Here is a 26,531-nt window from a genome sequence, read left to right as displayed (position 1 = left end):
ACACAAAATGCTGGAGTAACTCAGTGGGACAGGCAGTATCTCTAGAGAGAAGGAATGGGTGACGTTTCGGCTCAAGATCCTTCTTCCCATTCATGTGCAGTATCCAGTTAGGAAAGCAAATGGTATATTGACCTTCATTGCAAAAGCGTTTAAGTCCTGGAGCAAGGATGACTTGCTACAGCTATATATGACCTTGTTGTGATCACATCTGGAATTAAACCTCTCAGAATGCTGCAAAATCTCCAGTTTTTTTTAAATTTCTACCACATCTGGAATTTTGCATGCAGGTTTGGTCTCCGTATCTGAGGAAAGATGCTCTTTTTGTAGAGTTGGCACAGCAAATGTTTACCACACACATTCCTGGAATGGAATGTAAAATGAACTATTAGGTTAGTAGTTAGGCCTACATTCACCAGTGTATAGAAGAACGACAGCAAACTGCATAATTCCAACAGGATAATCTGAGCAAATTCAGGGAGAATATTCCCCATGGCCGAAGAATCCAGAACCTGAATTTTATCTTCATGATACAGGGTATACCATGTAGAACAGAGATCAGGTTAAATTTCTTAACCCAGGTTTGGGGAATCTGTGGCAGTCTCTACCAGAGAAGCGTGTGGAGACCAAATTATTAAATATGTTCTGAAAAGTGGTAGATATTTTTCTTAAAGCTAAAAGGTTTAAAGGATGTGGCAGAGGTAGGAACAGGATACTGAAGTGGATGATCAGCCGTGGTGGTATTGATCAGGCTCAAAGAACAGCACAGTGGCACTGCAGTAGAGCGCCAAACAATTGGATTTTATCCTGACTACAGGTGCTGTCTGTGTGGAGTTTGTACATTCTCCCTGTGAGCGCATGGGTTTTCTCAGGGTGCTCCAGTTCCTTGCATATCACAAAGACATGCAGGTTTGTAGGCTAATTGTCTTCTGTAAAAATTGCCCCTAATCTGTACTACGTGAAGAATAACCTGGAACTAATGTGAACAGATAATCGATAGTTGACTTGGACTTGGTGGGCCTATTTACATGCTATATCTCTAAACTAAAAAGGGCTGAATCATGCTCTTATTTTCTATGTTCTTCTGCTTTTTCAATGTCAACAGGTGGTTCTTACCATGCCAGATTGTACACAATGTCCAAACAAAAAGTTGCCTCCAAGCAAGCTCAGCAGAATTTATAATTATTTGCTATGATGATAGAAACTTCACTTCATTAGTAAGGCTATCACGGCTACCGGCTATTTTGAAATGTAATGATTTGGCTTAAAGAAGGTGGAAGCAGATTCAGTATGAATAATCAAAAGTATATAGTATATAGTATAAGAAGGATGAGTCCAGAAACATATGAAATTATAAAAGGACTGGACAAGCTAGATGCAGGAAAAATGTTCCCAATGTTGGGCGATTCCAGAACCAGGACCACTTAGAATACAGGGGAGGCCATTTAAGACTGAGATGAGAAAAAACTTTTTTACCCAGAGAGTTGTGAATTTGTGGAATTCCCTGCCACAGAGGGCAGTGGAGGCCAAATCCCTGGATGGATTTAAGAGAGAGTTAGATAGAGCTCTAGGGGCTAGTGGAATCAAGGGATATGGGAAGAAGGCAGGTACAGGTTATTGATTGGGGACGATCAGCCATGATCACAATGAATGGCGGTGCTGGCTCGAAGGGCTGAATGGCCTCCTCCTGCACCTATTTGCTATGTTTCTAGGGATATACAGAATAACCAGGGCAGTATCATTGGAGAAGCAAGGAACTGCAGATGTTGGCTCACAAAAAAAGTTGGACATAGATCAAATCACCTCTTATCTGCTCCATACAATTCTACACTCAACAAATAAAAGTATACACAAGGGACTGAATATGCTAGAATCACAAGCACAAAGCATAAATGAGAGAAAGAGAATGAGACCCAACTCAAAACGTCGTCTGTTCAATTACCCTCTACAGATGTTTCCTGACCCAATTAATTCCTCCATCAAAATATAGGAAGTGCTGGAGTAACTCAGCAGTTCAAGCAGCTTCTCTGGGGGACATGGATAGGCGATGTTTTAGAAACATAGAAATTAGGTGCAGCAGTAGGCTATTCGGCCCTTCGAGCCTGCATCGCCATTCAATATGATCATGGCTGATCATCCAACTCAGTATCCTGTACCTGCCTTCTCTCCATACCCCCGATCCCTTTAGCCACAAGGACCACATCTAACTCCCTCTTAAATATAGCCAATGAACTGGCCTCAACTACCTTCTGTGGCAGATAGTTCCAGAGATTTACAACTCTCTGTGTGAAAAATGTTTTTCTCATCTCAGTCCTAAAGGATTTCCTTAACTGTGACCCCTTGTCCTGGACTTCCACAACATCGGGAACAATCTTCCTGCATCTAGCCTGTCCAACCCCTTAAGAATTTCGTACGTTTCTATAAGATCCCCCCTCAATCTCCTAAATTCTAGCGAGTACAAGCCGTGTCTATCCAGTCTTTCTTCATATGAAAGTCCGGACATCCCAGGAATCAGTCTGGTAACCTTCTTTGTACTCCCTCTATGGCAAGAATGTCTTTCCTCAGATTTGGAGACCAAAACTGTACACTCCAGGTGTGGTCGCACCAAGACCCTGTACAACTGCAGTAGAACCCCCTGCTCCTATACTCAAATCCTTTTGCTATGAATGCTAACACACCATTCGCTTTCTTCACTGACTGCTGCACCTGCATGCCCACTTTCAATGACTGGTGTACCATGACACCCAGGTCTCGTTGTATCTCCCCTTTTCCTAATCGGCCACCATTTAGATAATAGTCTACTTTCCTGTTTTTGCCACCAAAGTGGATAACTTCACATTTATCCACATTATACTGCATCTGCATTCATTTGCCCACTCACCCAGCCTATCCAAGTCACCTTGCAGCCTCATAGCATACTCCTCACAGCTAACACTGTCCCCCAGCTTTGTGTCATCCGCAAACTTGGAGATGTTGCATTCAATTTTGGATCTGATTCCAAGCTCGCCATGATGTTCTCTTCTTCCATCGCCTCTGTCTCAGGGCTTTTCTCTGGCTGGGAGCCCTCATCTCACACGACCCCGTTTCATGTCTCCAACATTCATCCTCCTCATGGACGTTGGATTTCTAACCTCTCTGGATCTTTATCTTTCCAAATGGCAGTGTGAAAGAGTCTGAAGAAGGGTCCCGATCCAAAATGTTGCCAATCCATTGTCTCCAGAAATGCTGCCTGACCCACTGAGCTACTCCAGCAATTTTGTGCTTTTTGCTCATGATTCTCCCATTTGCAGTTCCTTGTGCTGAACCTGTGGCAGTATATTTTTGAACAAATAAATATAGTTGGAAATAATCCACTGATCATCTGTGATGATATAACAATATACGTACGTGAATATCCAGTGCATAGGTTTGATTATATTTGCACGACATAGTTTGACAGGCAAGAGATCAAGCTAAGTTGAATAGTTCCGCGTATTAGAACTTCCTTAGCTCATTGACTGCAAGAGATTAAAACCCTCATAACTGAACGCTCCCACCATTTTCAACATTAAATGCAAGTTGTCAGAATTTCTCTTTGCTATGTGTTCGTCTCATTCACTTGAACCTTTTGAGTTACTTTCTGGACACTAACAGGCTGCTGTCTTCAGAGATGTGCAACATTTTGCTTAATCTGATATATTTACATCGAACTCCAATCCTAACAACTAAATCAGCCTCAATTCTGTACAAAGTGTGTATCCAACTCTCAGAAACAAGGACATAAGCAAAGTGTTTTGGATTCCAGCAGGAAAGAGGAAACATGAACGCGAAAACAATCAATTACCTAGCAATATACAAACTTAATTAAATCATTATGAATGAGAGCATGTGTTCAGTAGCTATAATTGTCTTGTTTACAATATGTTTTGTAATTCCTTTCAAAGGGCTTTCATTATATGGCATATAATAGTGCAAAGTCATGAATGTGTTCATTGGAGAAGATGGAACATGGTAGATACCATTGCTATTTGTTATTTAGGCACAATTTACCCCCCTTAAACTACATCTCCAGTCAATAACGTAAAAGGATTTGTTTTCTAGGCTTCCATTAATCTGTCCCCAGTTGTTCAAATCTGCGTGAGACTGATGAAAAGTTACAGACCTCTTCATTTTGCCTGGCCTCCCCTTTCAGGAAAATATCATTTTACATCTGTCTGTCAGTTTACCTATCGTCTATCTATCTATCCATCTACCCATCAACATATATTTTATGAGGTAGATCAATAACGTCAACCAACAGCTGCTTGGGCCTAAGGCTAAGGCATCCCCCCCCCCCCCCCCCCCCACCGCCCCCCTCTCTCTCTTTCCTTATGATGCTCCTTATGAATTATCTATTTGACCAAGCATTAGGACCCCTCTCCTAACATTTCCTTACATGGCTATGCTTCAAATGTTTGTTTAAGAGTCAGAGTGATACAGCACAGAAAAAGGCCATTCAGATCACTGATTCACAACCATTCACAATTACACTTTCCCATATTCACCCAACCCCCCCCCCCCCCCCCCCCCCCCCCCCCACTAAGGAAGTGCTAATCCAGGTTCTACCCTTCACATATATAGCAGGGACATTTAAAGGAGCCTATTAACATAGCAACCATCATAGCTTTGAGATGTGGCAGGAAACTAGCGAACCCGGAGAAAACCAGCGTAGTCATAGGGAGAACGTGCAAACTCCACAGAAAACACCAGAGGTCAAGATTAAACCTGGGTTGCTGAAACTGAGGTAGCGACTTCTATGCCAAGCTACCCATTTATGACATATTGAAGAGCCTTGTAGTAACTGATAATGAAGTAACAAAATGAACAAAAATATTGCCGCATGATGGGTGGGAGGAATAGGGAGCATTTAGATGGGTGTCAGGGGTCAAGGGGAGAAGGCAGGAGAATGGGGCTGAGAGGGATTAGATTTAATGGCGGAGTACACTTGATGGGTCGAATGACCTAAATCTGCTCCTATATCTTATGAGCTTTCAGGAGAATCTTGAAGAAAATACATAAGACAAAAGAGGGAGGAAATTCCACAGCCTTAGGTCCAATGTAACTTCGCACCACCTGTGTAATATAATGGGTAGAAATGTGTGAGTGACTGGATGCATATTAAACTATACATTCAAAAATAGTTTCATTAGGTTCAGTGGAGCCTGTGGACAGGCTCGGGAGGCAACAGAGTCTTAGCAAGTGTGGATGAGATGGGTCGGAACTAACAAAGAGGCTAGCACTCTGCATCAGAGGCTTAAGGTTGAGAGAGGAAACATTCAGTCTCCTGGGATCAGGAGTACAATGCACAGGCATTACCTTTAAGCTAAGTGCAAAGAAAGACACATTTCTACTCAATATCTGTTGATCAATTAGATAGAAAAATATTTAAAGCTGTTTTGAAAGGAAAATTTATCTTTAGTTATCACATATTTGCAAAAGGTCTGAGAGTAAATATTTTCTTCTCTGTAAAGTTAGAAACGTCTTGTCTCCTATTACTCTCCTGGGTGAAATATGACAGTCGGAGATAAAAAGCTCTTGAAATCTCAAACGTTCCATAAATAAAACTTTAGGAACGACTTGTGCAACAACAATTTACCAGACATGCATTAATGTAAACCATGCATCACCAATTTTTGGAAATGAATGGACAGGTTGGAATTCAAACTTGCCAACTCTTGAAGAGCAACTAGCATGCATCCTTGATGTTATAGGGGTGAATGTACACACACCTCATACTTTTCAGGTGTCTGTGGACGTCTGCGCCCTTGCTTTCCCTTGGCAAGGTCAAGTCAAGTCAAGTCAAGTCATGTTTAGTGATGTGCGAAATGCAACAATATCCTAATTAAACCCTACTCATGACTTAATTCAGAGTGGCAGACCACACAAGAGAATTAAGAGCAGGAACTTGGAAATTGGAAAGATCATTCGTGCACCATCATGAGCTTTATGAAAACATTGAAGACTGGATAGACTTGGTTTATACTCTCTAGAATTTAGGAGATTGAGAGGGGATCTTATAGAAACTTACAAAATTCTTAAGGGGTTGGACAGGCTAGATGCAGGAAGATTGTTCCCGATGTTGGGGAAGTCCAGGACAAGGGGTCACAGCTTAAGCATAAGGGGGAAATCCTTTAAAACCGAGATGAGGAGAACTTTTTTCACACAGAGAGTGGTGAATCTCTGGAACTCTCTGCCACAGAGGGTAGTTGAGGCCAGTTCATTGGCTATACTTAAGAGGGAGTTAGATGTGGCCCTTGTGGCCAAGGGGATCAGAGGGTATGGAGAGAAGGCAGGTACGGGATACTGAGTTGGATGATCAGCCATGATCATATTGAATGGCGGTGCAGGCTCGAAGGGCCGAATGGCCTACTCCTGCACCTAATTTCTATGTTTCTATGTTTCTATGTTATTAGCCAAAAACAAACCCCCCGTTTATATATTGATCAAACTCGTCAATTGAGCTTTACTAGAAATCAATGGGGGGGGGGGGGAATCAGTAATTGCGACATGAAAATCAAGGGGAAATTGTAATCAAAATTGAAATGAAATCTTCACCTTTGGGTGCTATCTGTGCAGACTTTGCAAGTTCTCCTTCTGACCGTGGGGAAATAACAGCGGACTCCTCTGAGAGGTGTCACAGACTTACAGCTTAAAGGTGCTGGAGTAACTGGTGGGTCAGTTAGCATCGCTGGACCCACTTTGTGTCTTTTTTCTTTTTTTGTATACCAGCATTTACATATCTGTATATTTCCAAGGGCTCAGATGCTGGTTGGTTTTTCTATTTTGCACAAGTAGACCACTCAATTTAACTGCTGCAGAGTACTAATACTTCTACCAGAAGATGATTATCCTAAATATTGAACTAACCCTTTGCCTTCCCAATTGTCCAGTGAGTGAATAATTCATGTCAAAAGTATGTCATGGGTATAGTGTTGATGCAGTGGTTAAATCACCAGTATAAATCTGGAAAACTTACACCATTGGTACACATCCCTCCTAGCAGCTGTGAGTTTAGATTCAGTTAAGTCTGGAATTAGGAGCCAAAAATAAACTACCAACTAGTGTTGAACCAGGAAACTATTGTTTCATTGTTAAATCCTGGTGCTCTTGAGTGCCGAAAATCTCATGTCTTTGCCTGGTCTGGTCTTCAACCTGAGTGACTGATCCTTAAACGTCCCAGAAATAGTCGAACAATCCATTTGTTTGTAAATTTAGAGATAGGCAAGCAAATGGTCTTGCCCAGATTGCTCAGATCGCAAAAATGACTGTAAAATAATATAGTAATCTCTGATCTGCAGTAACTGTGCAGCAACAGACATTAGCCAATAGCCCCCTTGCACTTGTGCCTTCACTAAATTAGGTCATGACTTAGGTCACTGTGTAAAGCAGTGAGATTTGGGAGCCTATATACAGGAACTGATGAAAGCTGGTGAGCATGAGGAAAAGTCACCCAACGAGGCAGATGGAATTTAACTCAAGGAAGCTGAAGCACAAAAGGAAGGAACTCGTTGTTCCATTCTAGTGTTCAAGCCTATATAGAATATTGTATTTTGCTGTAATAACCTTTGAGAGGGTTAAACAAAATTTCACAATGATGCCAGTGTACATGAAAAGATTAAAGTAGGAGTACACATCTCCAAAGCCTAGCTTGGAATCTCATGCGTTTCAAAGCTAATCAAAATATTTCAAGCAATGAAGGAATTTGACAAATAGAGACAGACTAGTGGTTCTGGTGGTGAATCGAGAGCAGAGCAACAATAACGTGGACTCTCAATTTTACAACCTCTGACATAATAATACAGTTCATAGGAAGCCACATATTTTGTCATGACACATAAGCAGAACATGGAAGCATAATTGTAAAGATTGTGAGTTAAATTCGCAAAAAAAAAATCAAAAAAATCACGCAAATAAGTGGTGGGAATCTGGTAGACTCGGAGGCAAAAGGTTTGTTTAAAAGACATTAGAGAAGAACTTTTTCATTGGAAGGTAGTTGTGATCTGGTGTTCATTATCTGTGACGACGGTGGGATGCGATTCAGCAGTACTTTCAAAAGGGAATCGGATAGGTACTTGAAAGGGAGTAGTTTGCTGAGTCATAGAAAAAAAGCAGGAGAAAAGAACTGGCAGGATTGCTTTACTTGGACCTGGCACAGTGGGCCTCTGACTATGATAGACCTAAGATGTAAGGGTGGTATTGAGTGTAGAGTTAATGCAGATAAATAGGATGAGATAAAATCCAACCAACAGGTTCCAGAGGCTAAATGGTTTTCTCATTGTCCCACGTACAATCCTTAGGAAGGGAAGGCACTTGGTCATCTCTGGACCCAATGTGCCATGCTGCTTGTTCCACAACTAAATCTGCTCACACACCTTCCATCACTGGGCTCTGTCCTTCCATCTGTTCACACTTTTGTGAGATCTGCCTTTTTTTTCTGAATGGATTCAGAAATGTTCAAGTGTCTGTCAATCGACTAAGCTTCCTCACCTGGCAGCAGCTGAATTCTGTTATGCAGGAATTAGACCTTACTGCCTAAACTAACCAACCTGTTTGGGCCCATCTCCACTTCAGCAGCAGAATAATGCACAGTATAATTTTCCTGTCATCCGAGATGAAAGTTTCATCTAATTTGCCGTGAGCGGCCCCACGGGAGATCCACTATCTGTAAACTGCAGCAGGAATTCTCGTGCAACAGTGCTGCACGCTGCCTGTGCAACCTTGCAGAGCTCAATACAACACTTCTTGCCTTTCTCCGGAGAATAACTACAAAGGGGAATAATTGCAGCAAGATATTGAACTAAACATGGTTTTGCGTTCTGAACCTGAATTAGGCATGTAAAATGCCTAATAGAAACTTACAAAATTCTTAAGGGGTTGGACAGGCTAGATGCAGGAAGATTGTTCCCGATGTTGGGGAAGTCCAGAACAGGGGGTCACAGTTTAAGGATAAGGGGGAAATCTTTTAGGACCGAGATGAGAAAAACATTTTTCACACAGAGAGTGGTGAATCTCTGGAATTCTCTGCCACAGAAGGTAGTTGAGGCCAGTTCATTGGCTATATTTAAGAGGGAGTTAGATGTGGCCCTTGTGGCTAAAGGAATCAGGGGGTATGGAGAGAAGGCAGGTACAGGATACTGAGTTGGATGATCAGCCATGATCATATTGAATGGCAGTGCAGGCTCAAAGGGCCAAATGGCCTACTCCTGCACCTATTTTCTATGTTTCTATGTCCATGGGGCTGAGGAGCAGCACTCAGTCCTGGAACTAGGTTGAGTGTGAATTCCCCTGGCATTGCCCCTCCCCTCTGCAACTCTCAGTATAGAAAATGATGGATGAGGGCAGGAAGTTACAAAAGGCAGCTGAATTTGACTGAAAGACACCGGCAGAAGAAATTAATATACTCTGATACTTTGGGAGTGGAATCCGCTTTTGTTGTTGTGTGTTGATCCCCATTTGTAAAATGAGAATAAAACTCAAGATGCAAACACGGACAAATAAAATTAACATAGTTATCATATTATTCTTGCCATAGTTTTTAAGTGTATACCTTGCGCATATATGAACGCATTATACCACCATATGTAGAGATGCATTGCAAATAAGCTTGGTGTATGTATTTGCATATACGTCTTTGCAGAAGCTTTTTCTGTATTCATCGATGGCATTCAGCCATTTTCCTTTAACCTTTCCCTTTGTAGTCAATGAACTAACTGCTGCGTATTAAGAAAGTGATGAGGGTGCAGTGTAAACATAGGTCTCATTAAAACATACAAAAAATATATTTATCACCATTTATGACGACACTCGTGAGTTTTTTTTTTGCACTTCAATTGCACCCGGCATTAATTTCTGAGGAAAGGAAAATAATTAGTATCTCACTTTTCAGGAGACTAGAGTGAAAATGTAAACAATGTTTCCCTCTGGGCAAGTGCTTTATCAATTTGGCAGGTGCATTTGAATTTCCTTGGGTGGGGACATAATAGGTTATTTATGTGTCATTCTAACAGAGTGGCCTGGCCTTCAGGATGGACAGCAGGCTTCACCCACATTAAATTCTGCAACTAATCCTCTGATTTTGACCCCTGTCAGTCTGTCCCAATGTAGTCTGCAGCGAGAAAATAAGAACAGGTGCACTGGAAACAACATTGGGGCTCTCATTATTCCCCCTGCCAGCTTCTGGCTTGACTTAAGTGTACGAGAGACTGAAACCGGTCCACAACCAGGAAATAGCTAGGATGCCTGCCTTGTTTGAGAAATGTTCCCAGTGTGGCTGCCCTCCTCGTTTAAAATTAAACGTAGCCTTGCATGCCTATGCCTGGGAAGGAAAATATTTTTTTGGAGGGCTCTTAAAATAAAGCACAGTCAAACATACCTAATCATTTGGATGTTGAAAGGAAAACCGTGCGGCAACACTAAGGAGACTCTGCTTTGATTTTATATGAATGACAATGCCATTCCAAAGTAACCAGCAGATATTTAGACAGGCATCACTAGGCACCAATATTGGATATTTCAATTCAACACATTTGGATGCCTGTTCAGCTGCTGGTTCTCATGGTTCATTATTTTCTGCTAAAAATAAATATTCACTTGAAGCCTGTTGATCGAGAACGAAGTTTCAGGAATGTGGAAAGGGAAGCATCATTTCTCTACACAAGCCCTGTAGGTAATGTGGCCAGAAAGAATAAAAGCATTTGGACAGCATTTTATAACATGTAATAGGGCTGCAGAACTGAATCGAAAACAGTAAAAGGGAAAATCACAATGAAAAAATAAAAGAGTTTTACAGATACAATCAGATTTAGAAACAAGTCAAAATGCAACATTTATTGTGAAGGAAGCAACTGCAAATGCTGGTTTAAACCGACGATAGACGCAAAAAGCTGGAGTAACTCAGCGGGACAGGCAACATCTCTAGAGAGAAGGAATGGGTGACGCTTCGGGTCGAGACCCCTCTTCAGTCCAGCTAGGGAAAAGTGAAACAAGAAACGATGATGTAGAGAGATAAAGATCAATATTCGAAAGGTATGCAAAAAAGTAACGATGATGAAGGAAACAGGCCATTGTTAGCTGTTTGTTGGGTGAAAACGAGAAGCTGGTACGACTTGGGTGGAGGAGGGATAGAGAGAGAGGGAATGCTGGGGTTACTTGAAGTTAGAGAAATCAATATTCATACATTTATTCTCCAGCCAGCAAAGGTTATGACGAAGATTAAATGTCACTGTTTGTTGCAGATCTGTCTTAAAGAGGCTACCTAGCCAGTAACAGCAACAAAAGGCTTGTTGACCAGTACCTGTGTTATGATGGACACTTAAAGCCATTCCTAACAACATGCTTCACTGCAATATTTTGAAATGGAAAAAGGGACAATTTTTTTTGTTTTTAATTTAGTTTGCTGTGTTACATTTTTGGAACATGGTCTGACCCCTCATTATCAGGCTATTTGATCAGCTATTGTCTCATCTTGATCAGTCTTCACTGAAAAATATAGCAACTACTTTTGCCAAATGCAGTTCAATCTATTTGCTTTGCTCTCCTTTCCCGTGCAATACAGAGAAAATGGGAAACAACTGCATGGGTAAGCAAGGCAAGGCTACTCAGAAATTCATCCTAGCATAGCTTCTGCTAAATGCATCACAAAATAACATCCCCACACAGTATTCTGCCTTCAAAATTCTGTTCCATTTAAGTCAATGTAATGAATTTTAAAGGCACCGTGGAATGTATTGCTGATGCTGCTATATTTCTCGACATGTACTTCTATTACCATATTGCCTTGTTTACTAAACAATGAAAATTCACTCACGTACGAGATACTGACAATTCAAAATGAAATTCATTCAGAGCAAAGCTAAGTAAACATTACTTTTGTATGAATTGCATTTTCAAAAAAATACCCGAAAAACTACATATAAAAATACTAATAATGTACTCAAAATCTGCAGGATCATTATTTTTTAATTAAAGCTGGGGTTCAATAAAATGTTAAAACCGTCTCTTAAAAAAGCTACTTGGTCATATGGTTTGTTCTCTTGTCGCCGTGTTATGTCAGTCATTTAAATGAATTCCAAACAGCATCTTTCATTGCATCAGTTTGAACTATAAGTAGATTTTATAGAAGAATAGTTTGGCATTCATTGCATATTTCTTGTTAAAACCGTTAACACACCTGATGTAGCCACCTTAATGACAGTTTTGTGTAACATCTGCAAAATCATAGTGATTCAATTATCTTATGTTTGTTTCTCCACTGCAGATCACCAAAGTCTTTACAAACAGAATGTGCAAGGTAAAGAGTCTTCTGGGGGGGGGGCAGGTTATGTGGGATTAGACAGATATGAAGACAATACCGGCTTCATGTCATGGACGAGGAATGCTTGCATACAAATGGCAAGAAGCAGGCTCATCATTAGGAATCCGCGTCCACTCTAAATGATGATAAATTTGTCCAAAAGAAATGTCACAATCCACCTTAAGTTTCAAATGTTTCCCCGTGGTCACAGATTATCTGGATGCAAGGAAAAAACTACTTGGCTGAGTAAACTTTGATGTGGCACTTACAGATTTCTGTTGTGAAAACATCTTAAGGGCAATCAACTACTATTAACACATGTCAGCAAAGCGTCATAGAAATTACGACACAAATTACAGATAGTCTTTCCCTCGCTGTCCACAAAGTCTACTAAACAGTTTATAAATCTACACAAGCATTATGAAAATTTGCAATCCAACCACCTCCCCCCCCCCCCCTCTCCTCCCCCCCCCCCCCCCCCCCCCCCCCCCACGCCCCCCCCTCCTCCCCCCCCCCCCCCCCAACAAGCTCACTCCTCTCCTCAGTAAAGCCCGAACAATAATCACAAGGGTGACATGAGACAATTAATTAGATCCCTCTGCATGACTGCTTGTAAATAATTAATGTGTTCATTATGAACTTGAATTGATTGGTGTTCTTTACCTGAAACAAAACATTCACCTGTATTGTACTGGGGCCTCTACCTCTGGCTGCCAATGAAATGACACAGTCCTGGCATTAATCAAGGAGCATCGTGTGAATCACATTTACTCCATTATTTTAATTGCAAGGACATATTATGAATACAGAGCCTGAAATGTATTTTTAATGAAAAATACTACATCCTGACCTAATCATATCAACCTTATTCTACCTAATTAAGGATGCAAAAATCATTACAGTTGCAAAATATTAGTTCCCGCTCCATCAAGCTGCTGGCTTCTCCTTCATGAATATAAATTTTTTTATTCCATGATAAATAGTTAATGAGGTAAAAGTGACAAAATTTGCATGTAGGCAAATTAGTTTAATAGGAAGATGACTTGTTTGACTGAAGAAAGTGACCTTATTCTGGGCATAAGGAAAAAAATATATAAACAAAGGCATATGCGTCAAACAAAACCATGCCTCAACATAGTGAAGAACATCGAAGTGAAATAAATAAGAATTTTCATCATGAATCAAGAAGTATTTAATTTCTAACATATTTCAGGAGGCTGCTGGCAGTAGACCATTGCCAAAAATACGACATCCTATAACAATATACACCATTCAAATCTCCCTAGACAGGGTGAGCAATGTTTTACAAGTAGCTATCAGAATTATTGCAATGTTTTTTGCAATAATTGCCCAATCAGTATCCCACTAACACTAAAAATGTGAATGATTTTAAGCAATCCATTGCCAAAAATATCTGACTTCATAATTTATACTCTTCATGTTGAATCAAGCAGAAGAGAGCATTTAAAAGTCCAGGAAAATTATAGTTTGTTCTTTGTGCAATGCACTGTAGGAAACCTGCATGCATTAGAAGTAGAATCAGATTCAGCTTTTGCAGAGGATATGCCATCAGCCCCAGGGGGTCTTGGCAAAGTAAAAGACCATGGTTTGGCTTTAATGCATTTCATTTTGTTTCCTAAAATAAATGCTGTGTGCTTTAAAGCCACTCCATCTCTAATGCAACTTTAATTTGAATGTCAGTTTGCAGCCTTTTATAAAATTAAAATGGGGGCAATTTTTAAACGGCACTGTGTAACTATAAATTCATTATTAAACATACTCAGTGGAATGAAGCAATGCACTAATTGTTGGACATCTTTCTTCCGTTTCTGACACAATACTTTGCTTTTTTTCTTCATTCTTCCACATTACGTCTCTTGGGATAGCTCTCATAGTTAAAGCAGCCTGTTCATTCAGGAACAAACGTGACAATGTGGCCTATGCTCTACTCCGAATTAGCATTTGAGGTTTCTACCTCCAACAATCAACCCCTCAATAGATGTGTTCCTGATTTAACATTGAGTCTTTCTATCAAACATTTTTAGGTGGGAGTTGGAAACAGTTTGTTCCCAGGCCCTTTACCACCTGGACAGACTAAGAGTGCTCCTATTACTTGATGTATGGGCACAAAAGAACACAGAAACCAACTTTAAAGTCACCAAAAGTTTGCATCTCCCTTGCATCAAAGTGCATTTTGAAAGCCTCTCTGTGCTCTGATATTTTCCACATGAACATCTGCAATTTATTAGCTGTTTTAATGTTAGAATGACAAGAAATGTTAATATTCCAGAAGTTGAAAAACACTGCAGCTAGAGAAATAATGTAGCAAATTATCTAAATTGTATCAAGCCACTTGAATCACTTTTAGCTTAATTTACTTTGGTGTAAGTGCAGCCATTAATAGCTTCTAAATCACAGTAAACGCATCCATTTGAAAATATGCATTTTACTGTTTTTACTTTAAATTCCAATCTTGCTTTGAACATTTTTTCAGCGCACTTCCTTCCATTTGATTCCATCCACCTTCAAGGAGAGATATTTTCCCTGCTAAATCAGCACACGTCATATCAAATGATGAGATCAGATTCGTATAGGTTCCCCCTTGAAATCTGCAAGCTATAGAGGCACCTTGTTGTATTCACAAGTCACTGTTACTGAAAGTAAAATAATACACAGAAGTCACTGGCAGATGGGAAGAATAGTGGTATTGTGTAGCAATGCAACAGAAAGCAGTAACACACTGCCTTCAAGAAGGTATCACATTACACTTTGACTGGCCAGAGTGGTAATAGGGGAACATTTAGTTGAGGAAGGGCAATGATGATTAAAAAGGCAAATTGTTTTCACAGTAAGTGAAACGAGTAGTATAAATGCAGGTCCAAGATTGTTGTCCAAACTATTGTAATTACTTCTTCAGTCTGAAGAAGGGTCTCAACCCGAAACGCCACCCATTCCTTCTCTCCAGAGATGCTGCCTGACCCGCTGGGTTACTCCAGCATTTTGTGTCCACTATCGTAATAACTAAATCTGAAACACTGGGTCATATTTTTAATGCATTGATTAATATGTATTATGCTACAGCTTAAGACGTATGACCTACTGTAGCAGATAGTAAACAGGGCAAAGTCAGCCCTACCTCGACAAAAACCTGGACCCACTGCAGTTTGCGTACCGCCACAACAGATCAACGGTGGATGCGATCTCGCTGGCCCTCCACTCCGCTCTGGACCACTTGGACAACAAAAACTCATATGTCAGGCTGTTATTCATTGATTACAGCTCGGCATTCAACACAATCATCCCCTCCAAACTGGTTACCAAACTCGCAGAACTGGGTCTCTGCGCATCCCTCTGCAACTGGATCCTCGACTTCCTCATCCACAGACCACAGTCTGTCCGTATTGGTGGAAATGTGTCAGCCTCGATAACAATCAGCACGGGAGCACCTCAAGGCTGCGTGCTCAGCCCCCTGCTGTACTCACTCTATACCCATGACTGCGTAGCCAACCACAGTGCGAACTCCATCATCAAGTTCGCTGACGACACCACTATTGTGGGGCGTATCACTGATGGGGATGAGTCAGAATACAGAAGAGAGATCGAGCAACTGTCCATATGGTGCCAGCGCAATAACTTGGCCCTCAACACCAGCAAAACCAAGGAACTGATTGTGGACTTTGGAAGGAGTAGGATGGGGACCCACAGTCCCGTTTATATCAACGGGTCGATGGTTGAAAGGGTCAAGAGCTTCAAATTCCTGGGCGTGCACATCTCTGAAGATCTTTCCTGGTCTGAGAACACTAACGCAATTATCAAAAAAGCTCATCAGCGCCTCTACTTCCTGAGAAGATTACGGAGAGTCGGTTTGTCAAGGAAGACTCTCTCTAACTTCTACAGGTGCACAGTCGAGAGCATACTGACCGGTTGCATCGTGGCTTGGTTCGGCAATTTGAGTGCCAAGGAGAGGAAAAGACTACAAAAAGTAGTAAACACTGCCCAGTCCATCATCAGCTCTGACCTGCCTTCCATCGAGGGGATTTATCGCAGTCGCTGCCTCAAAAAGGCTGGCAGTATTATCAAAGACCCACACCATCCTGGCCACACACTCATCTCCCTGCTACCTTCAGGTAGAAGGTACAGGAGCCTGAAGACTGCAACAACCAGGTTCAGGAATAGCTACTTCCCCACAGCCATCAGGCTATTAAACCTGGCTCGGACAAAACTCTGATTATTAATAACCGCTTTCTGTTATTTGCACTTTACCAGTTTATTTATTCATGTGTGTATACATTGATATCATGGTATATGGACACATTTATCTGTTTTGTAGTAAATGCCTACTATTTTCTGTGTGCTTAAGCAAAGCAAGAATTTCATTGACCTATACAGGGACACATGACAATAAACTCACTTGAACTTGAAAGTCTGAGTTATTTTGTTATCCCAATTTTGTTTTGATAATTAAAGTTAATGTTCTTTAAGCCAAACTATTGTAGCCTTGCATGTGAGCACATATATTTCAAATGGATTTTGCACGTCATTAATTTCATATGATAAAATATCCTCATCTCTGTTTAATGAAACCCACACTCAGCATTACACATTTCTAAGATAGTGCTGTAAAGCACTGGAAAACCTTGCAGAGTCTAAGCTATAAGGAAACATTAAGTAAACACAAAAGCTATCAGATTTCCAGAACGCCCTGTGAAGTCCAAATTGTAACCAAACTTTAATTTGTTCTAACAACACATAAAACTGGCTGTAACTTTTTTTTTCTCTGTGCTGGATGTTCTGGTTTGATCTGAAAGTTTAATTGGGTGCCATGGTTTATTTTGCCGCGCTGACACAACAATTCATTCAATGAAGCATTGAACTTTAGAAAGGACAAATCCAAATATGCCTCGGAGAACAAAAACGAACATAAATGATTAATGAAAAGTCTAATTTTGCCTTTATTACACAGGTAAATGGCAAAAGGCCATATACTGACAACCAAGCTAGCATAGGTTCGACTGCCGTGAATGGAATGGTCTCTCCTATGCAGTGTTCTATTACTTTATAGCCATTGCAAGCAGAAACCGCTCCAATCTAATTTATCAAATATGCTCCACATTATTAGAATCAAACAACATGTAATTCTCTTGTATGATCTTAACAAAGGTGACAAATATTTTTTTTCAAATAAAGATTTGCATTTCTAAGGCAACATTTATATCCTCACATGTAAACTGAATTGACTCTTGAACGGCACCTCACATTCCACTTAGGTAGCTTACAACCCAATGGTATGAACATTGAATTCTCCAACCGCTCACAACCCCCGCATAGCCCCTCAACGCCCCTTTCCCCCCTCACTTTACATCCCCTTCCCTTCCCTGTGCCCCACATTGATGCCCAGCTTTTTCTCTCCTCCACCCACAGCTCCCCCCCGCCCCACAACCATCTCCTCTGGGTTACAATCGGCAATTCTTCAACCTTGTCTCACATCTTGCTTCCTTATCTCTGGCCTTTGTTTCAACCGTCTACCTGTCAAAAATATCCCTCGCCTGTTTTGATCTATTACCTGAAACGCTTTGTCCTGCCTCTCCCCTTTACCAGCATTCTTCTCCCCCCTCCCCCACACAATCAGTCTGAGGAAGGGTCTCAACCCAAAATGTTCCCCTATCCATGTTCTCCACAGATGCTGCAAGACCTGCTGAGTTACTCCAACACTTTGTGTCCTTTTCTGTATTAATCAGCATCTGCAGTTCCTTGTTCCTACAAGAGGAACATGCGGTTGGGTTTTGTGACTGTAGTTCTGTAAAGTAAATCTCCGCAGCAAACCTGTGCAGATGAATTAGTGAGTGAGTGAAGCCTCCTTTCAATATATTGGTTGCTCAAGCAGTGAAGCTTCTATTGCACATGCCTAGGTTTGGAAGTGGGAAGCACTGCATATTGCCAATGAGACAGGTAGGTGGGCGAATGCAAAGCACCTCGAATGATTACCTTGCAGCTTGAGAGAGCCTGAGGTTTCACTAGGCCAACCTCTGGATGGAGGTGAGGCATGAATCACTGAAGAGGCAGATCACCTAGGCGACCATTTATAAGGCAAGAAGCACTAGTAAGACCAGGTCTTGCAGCCCAACAAGCATGCTCGACCATTTGATATGACCATGGCCTTTCTGACCATGGCCACACATTTATCTTGCCTGTCACCCGTAACTATTCTCTCACAGTTTTAAAAATGTGCCTTTCTCAATTCTAAATATATTCAATGGCTCAATCTCCATCGGTGGCTTGGGATGAGATTCACAACCCCCTAGGTGAAGAAATTCCTCCTTGCCTCAGCGCCAAATGACTGGTGCTGAGTTTTAGATTACACTAGACCAAGTGCAGACCCATTGGGTCTACTTCCCCAACACAAGATCCCACCACTCACCCGTTCCCCCAACGCAATATTCACCACTCATATATAGCCCCCAACTGCGCCGGCACGGCTCATTTCTCCTCATCCCCCAGCACTCCTTCCTTCTCCTATTCACCCTCCCTCTTCAATCCCTAGAGAGGGAGGGGGGGCAGAGAGGGATGGGGGCAGCGAGGGAGGGGGCAGGGAGGGGGTAAAGAGGGAGGGGGGGGGGATGGAGAGGAAGGGCAGGGGCAGGTAGAGAGGGAGGGTAGAGTGATGGGGAGGGGGATAGAGAGGGATAGGGACAGAGAGGGAGGGGGTAGAGGGAGAGGGAGGGGGTAGAATGGGGGGAGGAGGGGAGGGGGGTAGAATGGGGGGAGGGAGAATAGTTAAGGTGAGGGAGGGAGAGAGAGGGGGGGGGGTAGAGAGGGAGGTGGTAGAGACAGAGAAAGAAATAGGAAAACTAACCAGATTCACACAGCCACACACACACACACACACACACACACACACACACACACACACACACACACACACACACACACACACACACACACACACACACACACACACACACACACCCCCACACACACACACACACACACACACAGCCACCACACACACACACACACACACACACAGCCCCCACACACACACACACACACACACACACACACACACACACACACACACACACACACACACACACACACACACAGCCACAGAGAGAGTTTTATAATAACACTAGACCAAGTGCAGATTCCACCACTCACCCGTTCCCCCAACGCAATATTTGATCACTCATGCATGGCCTCAACTGCGCAGACACGGCTCATTTCTCCTCATCCCCAGCACTCCCTCGTCCTAGAGAGGGAAGGGGGGTAGAGAGGGAGAGGGTGAGGGAGGGAGTAGAGAGGGAGAGGGTGAGGGGTTGGTAGAGGGGGAGGAGGAGGGGGTAGAGAGGGAGGGAGTAGATAGGGAGGGGGCATCTCCCTCCTCCACTGCTCCCCATCTCCCTCCTCCACAATCCCCCCGCCCCCCCATCTCCTCCCACTACCACCCCACTCCATCTCCCTCCTCCTCATATCCCTCATCTTCTTCCCCTCACTCCCTTTCCCTGTCCCAGGACCTACCCTGATCATAGAGCAGCTCCAGGACCTGGAGCTCGGCCTGGTTCTCGTACTCGACCCAGCCCTGGCTGTAGACTCCAGCCGTCAGCTCGCCGCCGCCAGGACACCAGTCCAGGCCCTGACTTCATCTACATGCTCGTCCTGACCCCGGAAGTCGACTCGTCCTTGGTTCCAGCGGCGTCTTCTCTCTCGGTCCCATCCCAAGCCCCGGGCTCGGCGCTGACTCCAACACCACCCTCCCCACCGGGCGTGGTCTTGGGTATTGGGCCTCGGCTGCCGGCAGCCGCTGCCATCCTCTCTCCCGGCGTGTCCTGTCCTGCTTTGCGAGTTGTCGTTGGAGCGGTGGAGTGCTCCTCCCTCCCCAGGAGTTTTTTGGAAATCTGGAAAGTGCCTTTGGAGCGCTGGAGAGTGCATTGTGACATCACGCGGTCAGGAAATTGGTAGTTTCAGGCTGTTATTAAAACTTTAAATTAAAAAACTTGGGAAATAAAGGTGGGAATGCAACGGGAAAAATGTGAGTGGAGTGTGTGAAAATGGGAAGGCTGTGGCCTAGAGGTTGGAAGAAAGGAGAACTAACCAGATTCTCACACACACGCACGCACACAGCCACAAAGAGAGTTTTAGTATAATACAGATAGATTACATTCATAATCTTGTTACCCTTTCAAGCACCCTCAAGATTTTTTATGCTTCATTAATTTCAGTTTTCATTCTCTATGCACCAAAGAATACAGGGCCAACTTCAATTGTTCCCACAGCACAGACCATGGCACAAACCAACCTCCCTACCATTGACTGGTACTGGAGAGTTATTGAAGGGTGAAAATACACATGGGCAGATTCAGGGACAGATTGTTCCCCACCTTTATCAGGCAACTGGATCATCCTATCAACAACTTAAAAGCGATCATACAGTGGAAACAGGCTCTTCGGCCCAACTTGCCAAAACTGACCAACATGTTCCATCTACACTAGTCCCACTTATCAGCGTTTCCCACTAAATGTGACCTCACCAACATCATATATAACTATAACATGACCTGCCAACTTCTATACGTAATACTCTGACTGATGAAGGCCAATGTGCCAAAAGCTCTTTTGACCACCCCATCTACCTGTGACGCAACCTTCGAACAACTATGTATCTGCATTCCAAGATTCCTCAGCTTTACAACACTTCCCAGAGCCCTACCATTCACTGTGTAGGTTCTGCCCAGGTTAGACTTTCCAAAATGCAACACCTCACATCTCTCTGTATGGTTCTTTGCTACTATCTACCTCATTGGAGACCCTTGGACTATCTTTAATACATCTTTACTGGACTTTATCTTGCACTAAATGTTATTCCCTTTATCGTGTATCTGTGCACTGTGTTTGGCTCGATTGTAACCATGCATAGTCTTTCTGCTGACTGGTTAGCATGCAACAAAGGTTTTCACTGTACCTCGGACAATAAGCTAATCTAATCTAAACAATCCCTTCACCCCAGAAATGAACCAATCATTTTTGTTCTGAGACAGGCACACCATGTCTCCGCAGACCACTGACAACCTATTTACACTAATCCTAAATGTATCCAATTTTTCATTTGACTGGCATTCTCATGACCTCTCCCCAGATTCTAACATTCACCAGGGGTTATTTAAGGCAGGTAATTATAGTGGCCATGTTTGTGATGCAAAAGGGAACCAGCACACTTTGAAAAAATCCATGTAAATTGAATCAGGATTGAACTTGCTTCTCTGATGCTGCTCTAATAGATGGGCCACTGTACCTGGAGCCTGGAGAAGGACTATGTAGACATAGGCACATGTGTTATTCTAATTATCATCACCAAACTTTACTTGTTCACAATGGGGGAAAAGGAACGGATGGATATGTTCCTCCCCAATGGTGTGTTAAACCATGAGGCTTTTATTATCCTCACTATGCCTTCAAGAGTTCAGAGTCTTTCCTTTGAACATCACAGAGGACACTATCAAGGTGTCTTATTTTAGGCCAACATAAACATTACAATTCGTCAGTATAAAAATTCTCATCCTATCACTGATGCTCACAATTTCACACTGCTTCACTTAAAAAAAAACCCAGGGAAAAACACATAATTGTTAAGCAGGTAACGCAATTGAAAGGGAGTATATTCAGATCTACAATGAGATTCTTTAGGAATCTAGTCCTCTGCTCTGTTCACTCACCTTTCTTCTCTCACTGTTGATTCCCCTCCATTGCGCAGCTCTCTTCACTATGTAGCTGAGCTCTTGATTGGACAGCTCCAAGTCCCGAGGAACGAAGAATCTCTCCTCAGTGGAATGCAATCGGTAGAAGACATCGTGCAGGTGCCCAGTTGACTGCAGACTTAAAGAGGTAGAAGTGTGTTAAAATGTATCCTGAATTTTACTTCAGATTTACAACGTCTGCGTAACTTTGCTTTTGGATGTAGTTATTCTGCCAATTTATGTTCAGTATTGTACACAAAAATGAGTGTAATGCAGCAACGTCCTCTGGTCATATACTCCTCAAGACACAAATGGCTGTCAATATAAACCACTGGCTCGATATTAGATCACACCACTTCTCAAGGACAACAAAGGATACACTATATATGATGGTATTGCCAGTGATGCCCGCTTCTCAAAGCAAGAGATTGGTGTCACCCAGAATTACAGAGGTTGAGAGTTATGAGCACCAGATGCTGGATGTAGTGGTGAGTCCCATCTGAATCATACTTGTGAAAATTTGTTTTACATTGGATTCAGTGGAACTGAATTTCTGAGGTGACAGGGAAGTGAGGGGGGGGGGGGCTTAGGTATACATAGATTTCCACAGTAGCACATTTGACAAATGTGAATGGACAAACTTCCAGACTACCATCGTTCACTGTATTCTACGAACAGCCTGATCTAGGTGTTGTATCACTTTGTTCTAAAAGTGCAATAGCAAACCAGTGCAATGCTACAAGAAAACAGTGTACCTCTTTAATATGTAATTAAAACCAGGATAACAGCGCAGACCATCTTTGTACACTGCCCGAGGCCTTTCTCTTTTAGAAATAGGTCATACGCTGTGTCACAAGTTGCGATAACAGCCAATAGGAAGTGGCAGCTTCTGAAGTCAAGACACATCAGTGGCCTACATTCGCAACAATTCACTGCACTGTGAGTGGCAAAAGCCATTATTATTGTCTTGCATTTTAACACTGGTCACTTAGTTAAAGCCGACATTATGACATTAGGCAGTGAACATGTGCTACTGATATTAATGAGGAAATGGTTTGGCTTTGATGCCTGAGACTGATATTGAAGAAATGAGAAAGTGTATATATGCAAAGACAGCCCAGAGGTACGCTAAACCTGTCCTGAATACTTGAAAGTCAGTTTTATTTTGTGTGTGTGTGAGTGTGTGTGTGTGTGTTGTTTATTAAACCTCTGATCGGTATCCCGCCTCTCCTGCTTGTTGAAGACAAAAAGAGTTGAAAGGACTTTTGTCGTGCTTCTCAATGTTAGTTGATGGTTGGTACTGGAACCTGCTGTACAAATAAACTGGCTCTGTTTTAGCTTCATTCACCCTTCATGTAGGTTTGAATTTATTTATCATAATAAATGACCACACTAAAGTAAGAGTACAGAAATGCTAACTTAAATACCACAGACTCCATTCCTGCTTCAAACATCAGTCCTCGCCATCTTCACAGCAAGGAGCCAGCCTGTAACCCTTTAATTGCTTTATCTAGTTGAGAGGTGCCAGCAACAAGAAATACAATACAGGAGCAGGATATTAAATCCTGAAACTTCAAATAAAATTTGCAAATAATAATGTTTAAGTGCATAGTAACACACATAACTTTCTTGGTGAGACCACACCTGGAGTATTGCGTACAGTTTTGGTCTCCAAATCTGAGGAAGGACATTATTGCCATAGAGGGAGTGCAGAGCCGGTTCACCAGACTGATTCCTGGGATGTCAGGACTGTCTTATGAAGAAAGACTGGATAGACTTGGTTTATACTCTCTAGAATTTAGAAGATTGAGAGGGGATCTTATAGAAACTTACAAAATTCTTAAGGGGTTGGACAGGCTAGATGCAGGAAGATTGTTCCCGATGTTGGGGAAGTCCAGGACAAGGGGTCACAGCTTAAGGATAAGGGGGAAATCCTTTAAAACCGAGATGAGAAAAACTTTTTTCACACAGAGAGTGGTGAATCTCTGGAACTCTCTGCCACAGAGGGTAGTTGAGGCCAGTTCATTGGCTATATTTAAGAGGGAGTTAGATGTGGCCCTTGTGGCTAAGGGGATCAGGGGGTACGGAGAGAAGGCAGGTACGGGATACTGAGTTGGATGATCAGCCATGATCATATTGAATGGCGGTGCAGGCTCGAAGGGCCGAATGGCCTACTCCTGCACCTAATTTCTATGTTTCTATGTTTGATATCTTAAGATGTTTAAATGAAAAGCAAAACATGTGGAATTTAAATTTAACATTTGCATCCATTGAATTGGTGTTTTATGGAATAAAGATCTTGAATGGGCAATAGACATGGGCAGTAGTTGGGATGAGCCGTCTGAATTACTTTGGTATTTCCTTTTCATTTGTGTAGGATCGGCTGCCATTTTCAGGTCTGGATCATTGGCAGACAGCGGGACTTTACCTCTGCTGCTATTATCCTTCCAAAAACCTCAGAATTATCAGGCAAAAAAATGTCCAGGTCCAGAGGAAGAATGACCTTCATCTGGCGTTGTGCTACCACCTTTTCTGATCCTTACAACCCCCAGCTCATGTCTCAGCAGGTAAGCAAGGGGGCTGGAGTGGAGGGTGTCTCTGGGTTCAGTTCACTGGAAGATACATACATCTTCTAGCCCCACTGTATCATGACTTCCAATAGTTGTAAGGTGTACCATGAAATTGTCACCTGCAGTGGATTGCATGCCATGGGGCGACTTAACCTGGTGGAAGGTATGAAGGTATGAACCCGTCTGTTCCCAACTGGTATGTGAAGCTTATTGGTGCAGTCTGCCATTGAATGTATCATAACCATTATTCAGGCTGCAACAAGGACTAACCCGCCTGAGTTGTTGCAACTCTAGTAGATGCGTACACTGGTGCTGGGCTTCACCACTTCCCCAAGCTTACTGAGGCCTTCCATGACATAAATGTATCCTATTTTGCACCTCTCCTGTAGGTCATCTGGAGGAGGTACTATCCTATACTACTGACAATGGCACCACTTAAGGAGTGTATGTTTCCCAACCAAAGCACACAACGGCAGCTCACCCGCCAGTCCTTCATCCACTATTAGGCCTAGTGTCACAAAGGAACCGGACTGCCATGCCAAGAGCCAAGACTCTGTCCCTGGCAGCTGAGTTTTCCAAGTCCCAAGCATTTATGGCTCCTGGCAGCCCACTCTCATCCCTAACAAGACCTCAATCTGCTGAACTTCTGTGACCAGCCAGGATGAAACATTTCTGGACAGACAAGACAGTTCTGAGGAAGGGTCCACTGACCCCAAATGTTGACTCCGTTTTTTCCCACAGATGTTGTTTGACAGGCTGAGTTCTCCCAGCATTTCTGTTTGTTTTAGGCAATGTCATTGTGTGCCATCTACAAAGTGCAGTGCAGAAGTTCACCTCGTTTCTTTGACAATTCCTCACAAACTCACATCTACCGCCTGGGGCAAGAGCAGCAGGCACAAGAGAACCCACCAACCTCCAGGTTTCCTCGCAACTCCATCCTAGCTTGGAAATAATCTCCATGTAATACTCATTAATGCCCAGGACAAAATCCTGGAACTCGCTACCCAGTAAAAACATGGTTTTGTCTCCACCAAAGCTACTGCAGCAGTTCAATAGCTGTTTCTCTTTACACAGGCAATTAAGAATTGGATTTAAATGCTTGTAGAAAAAGTAACAAAGGAACAAAATGGATTGCACGCTAATATTCACACTCACAGTGACAACCACCAAGTAGAGAAATACAAGGAAATTCCTCTGATTCCAAGAACTAAAGGGGGGTCATGATGGTGCAGTCGGTAATACCAGCAACCTGTGTTGCATTTTTATGTATCTAATGTATCTCAAAATCATAAGGTCCTAAACTGTTGACCCTGGCAGTTTCCTCCAGGTGCTCCTGCTTCCACCCACATCCCAAAGACATGTGGGTCGGTTAGTTAATTGACCTCTAAATTGCCCCACGTATGTAGGGAGTGGACGAGAAAGTGGGATAACATAGTACTAGTGTTAACGGGTGATCGAAGGTCGGCATGGACTCCGTGGGTCAAAGGGCTTATTCTATGCTGTATCTTTCAATCAATCAATCACTCAATCAATCAAATTCAGAAGCTCAGTACATCTTTTGGTAGCCGATGGACCATCGTGGATTTCAATCCACTGATCATCATCATCATCGGTGGTCACTCGAAACGAGTATGACTGTCCTCTAATGGAGGGCACCTGAGCGTGACTTTGTTTAATGTGGGGAGACTGGTGCACAGACAGCCACCGCATGGTCCTTGACAGATCTGGGTCAGGATCCAATGGCATGGAATCCAAGACGACCGGAGACCCTTTTCTGCTGCAGCCTTCATCCGCCTTCCCAGCCGTTGTGACGCTCCACTAACGTCAACCATCTTCCTCCGCCTGTTCCACCGTTGAGGTCTTGGTTGAATTGCTCTTTGTCAGAGACCTCCCCCTCGACCTTACCGCCATGGGTGACCCTAC

The 26,531-nt window shown here is 42.7% G+C and overlaps 1 protein-coding gene and 1 long non-coding RNA gene across 10 annotated transcripts in view; one reads left to right on the top strand and one right to left on the bottom strand.

Moving 5' to 3' along the window:
• The window catches only part of ofcc1 (orofacial cleft 1 candidate 1), a 342,172-nt gene that overhangs the window by 91,472 nt on the left and 224,169 nt on the right, over positions 1-26,531 (bottom strand). For all 9 annotated transcript variants that reach the window (XM_055634782.1, XM_055634784.1, XM_055634781.1 and 6 more), the window contains one exon: positions 22,018-22,177. In XM_055634782.1, coding sequence (XP_055490757.1) covers positions 22,018-22,177 — 160 coding nt within the window. The remainder of the gene's footprint in view (positions 1-22,017; positions 22,178-26,531) is intronic.
• LOC129696676 (uncharacterized) lies at positions 22,981-24,492 on the top strand. The gene is made up of 2 exons (XR_008723379.1): positions 22,981-23,161; positions 24,416-24,492. It is a non-coding gene; the product is annotated as an uncharacterized LOC129696676 (long non-coding RNA).

Source organism: Leucoraja erinacea, chromosome 4, assembly GCF_028641065.1.
Source record: "Leucoraja erinacea ecotype New England chromosome 4, Leri_hhj_1, whole genome shotgun sequence".
In the NCBI taxonomy this organism is placed as follows: domain Eukaryota; kingdom Metazoa; phylum Chordata; class Chondrichthyes; order Rajiformes; family Rajidae; genus Leucoraja; species Leucoraja erinaceus.
The sequence above is the reverse complement of the archived record's forward strand: the minus strand, read 5'-3'. Positions and strand labels throughout refer to the sequence as shown.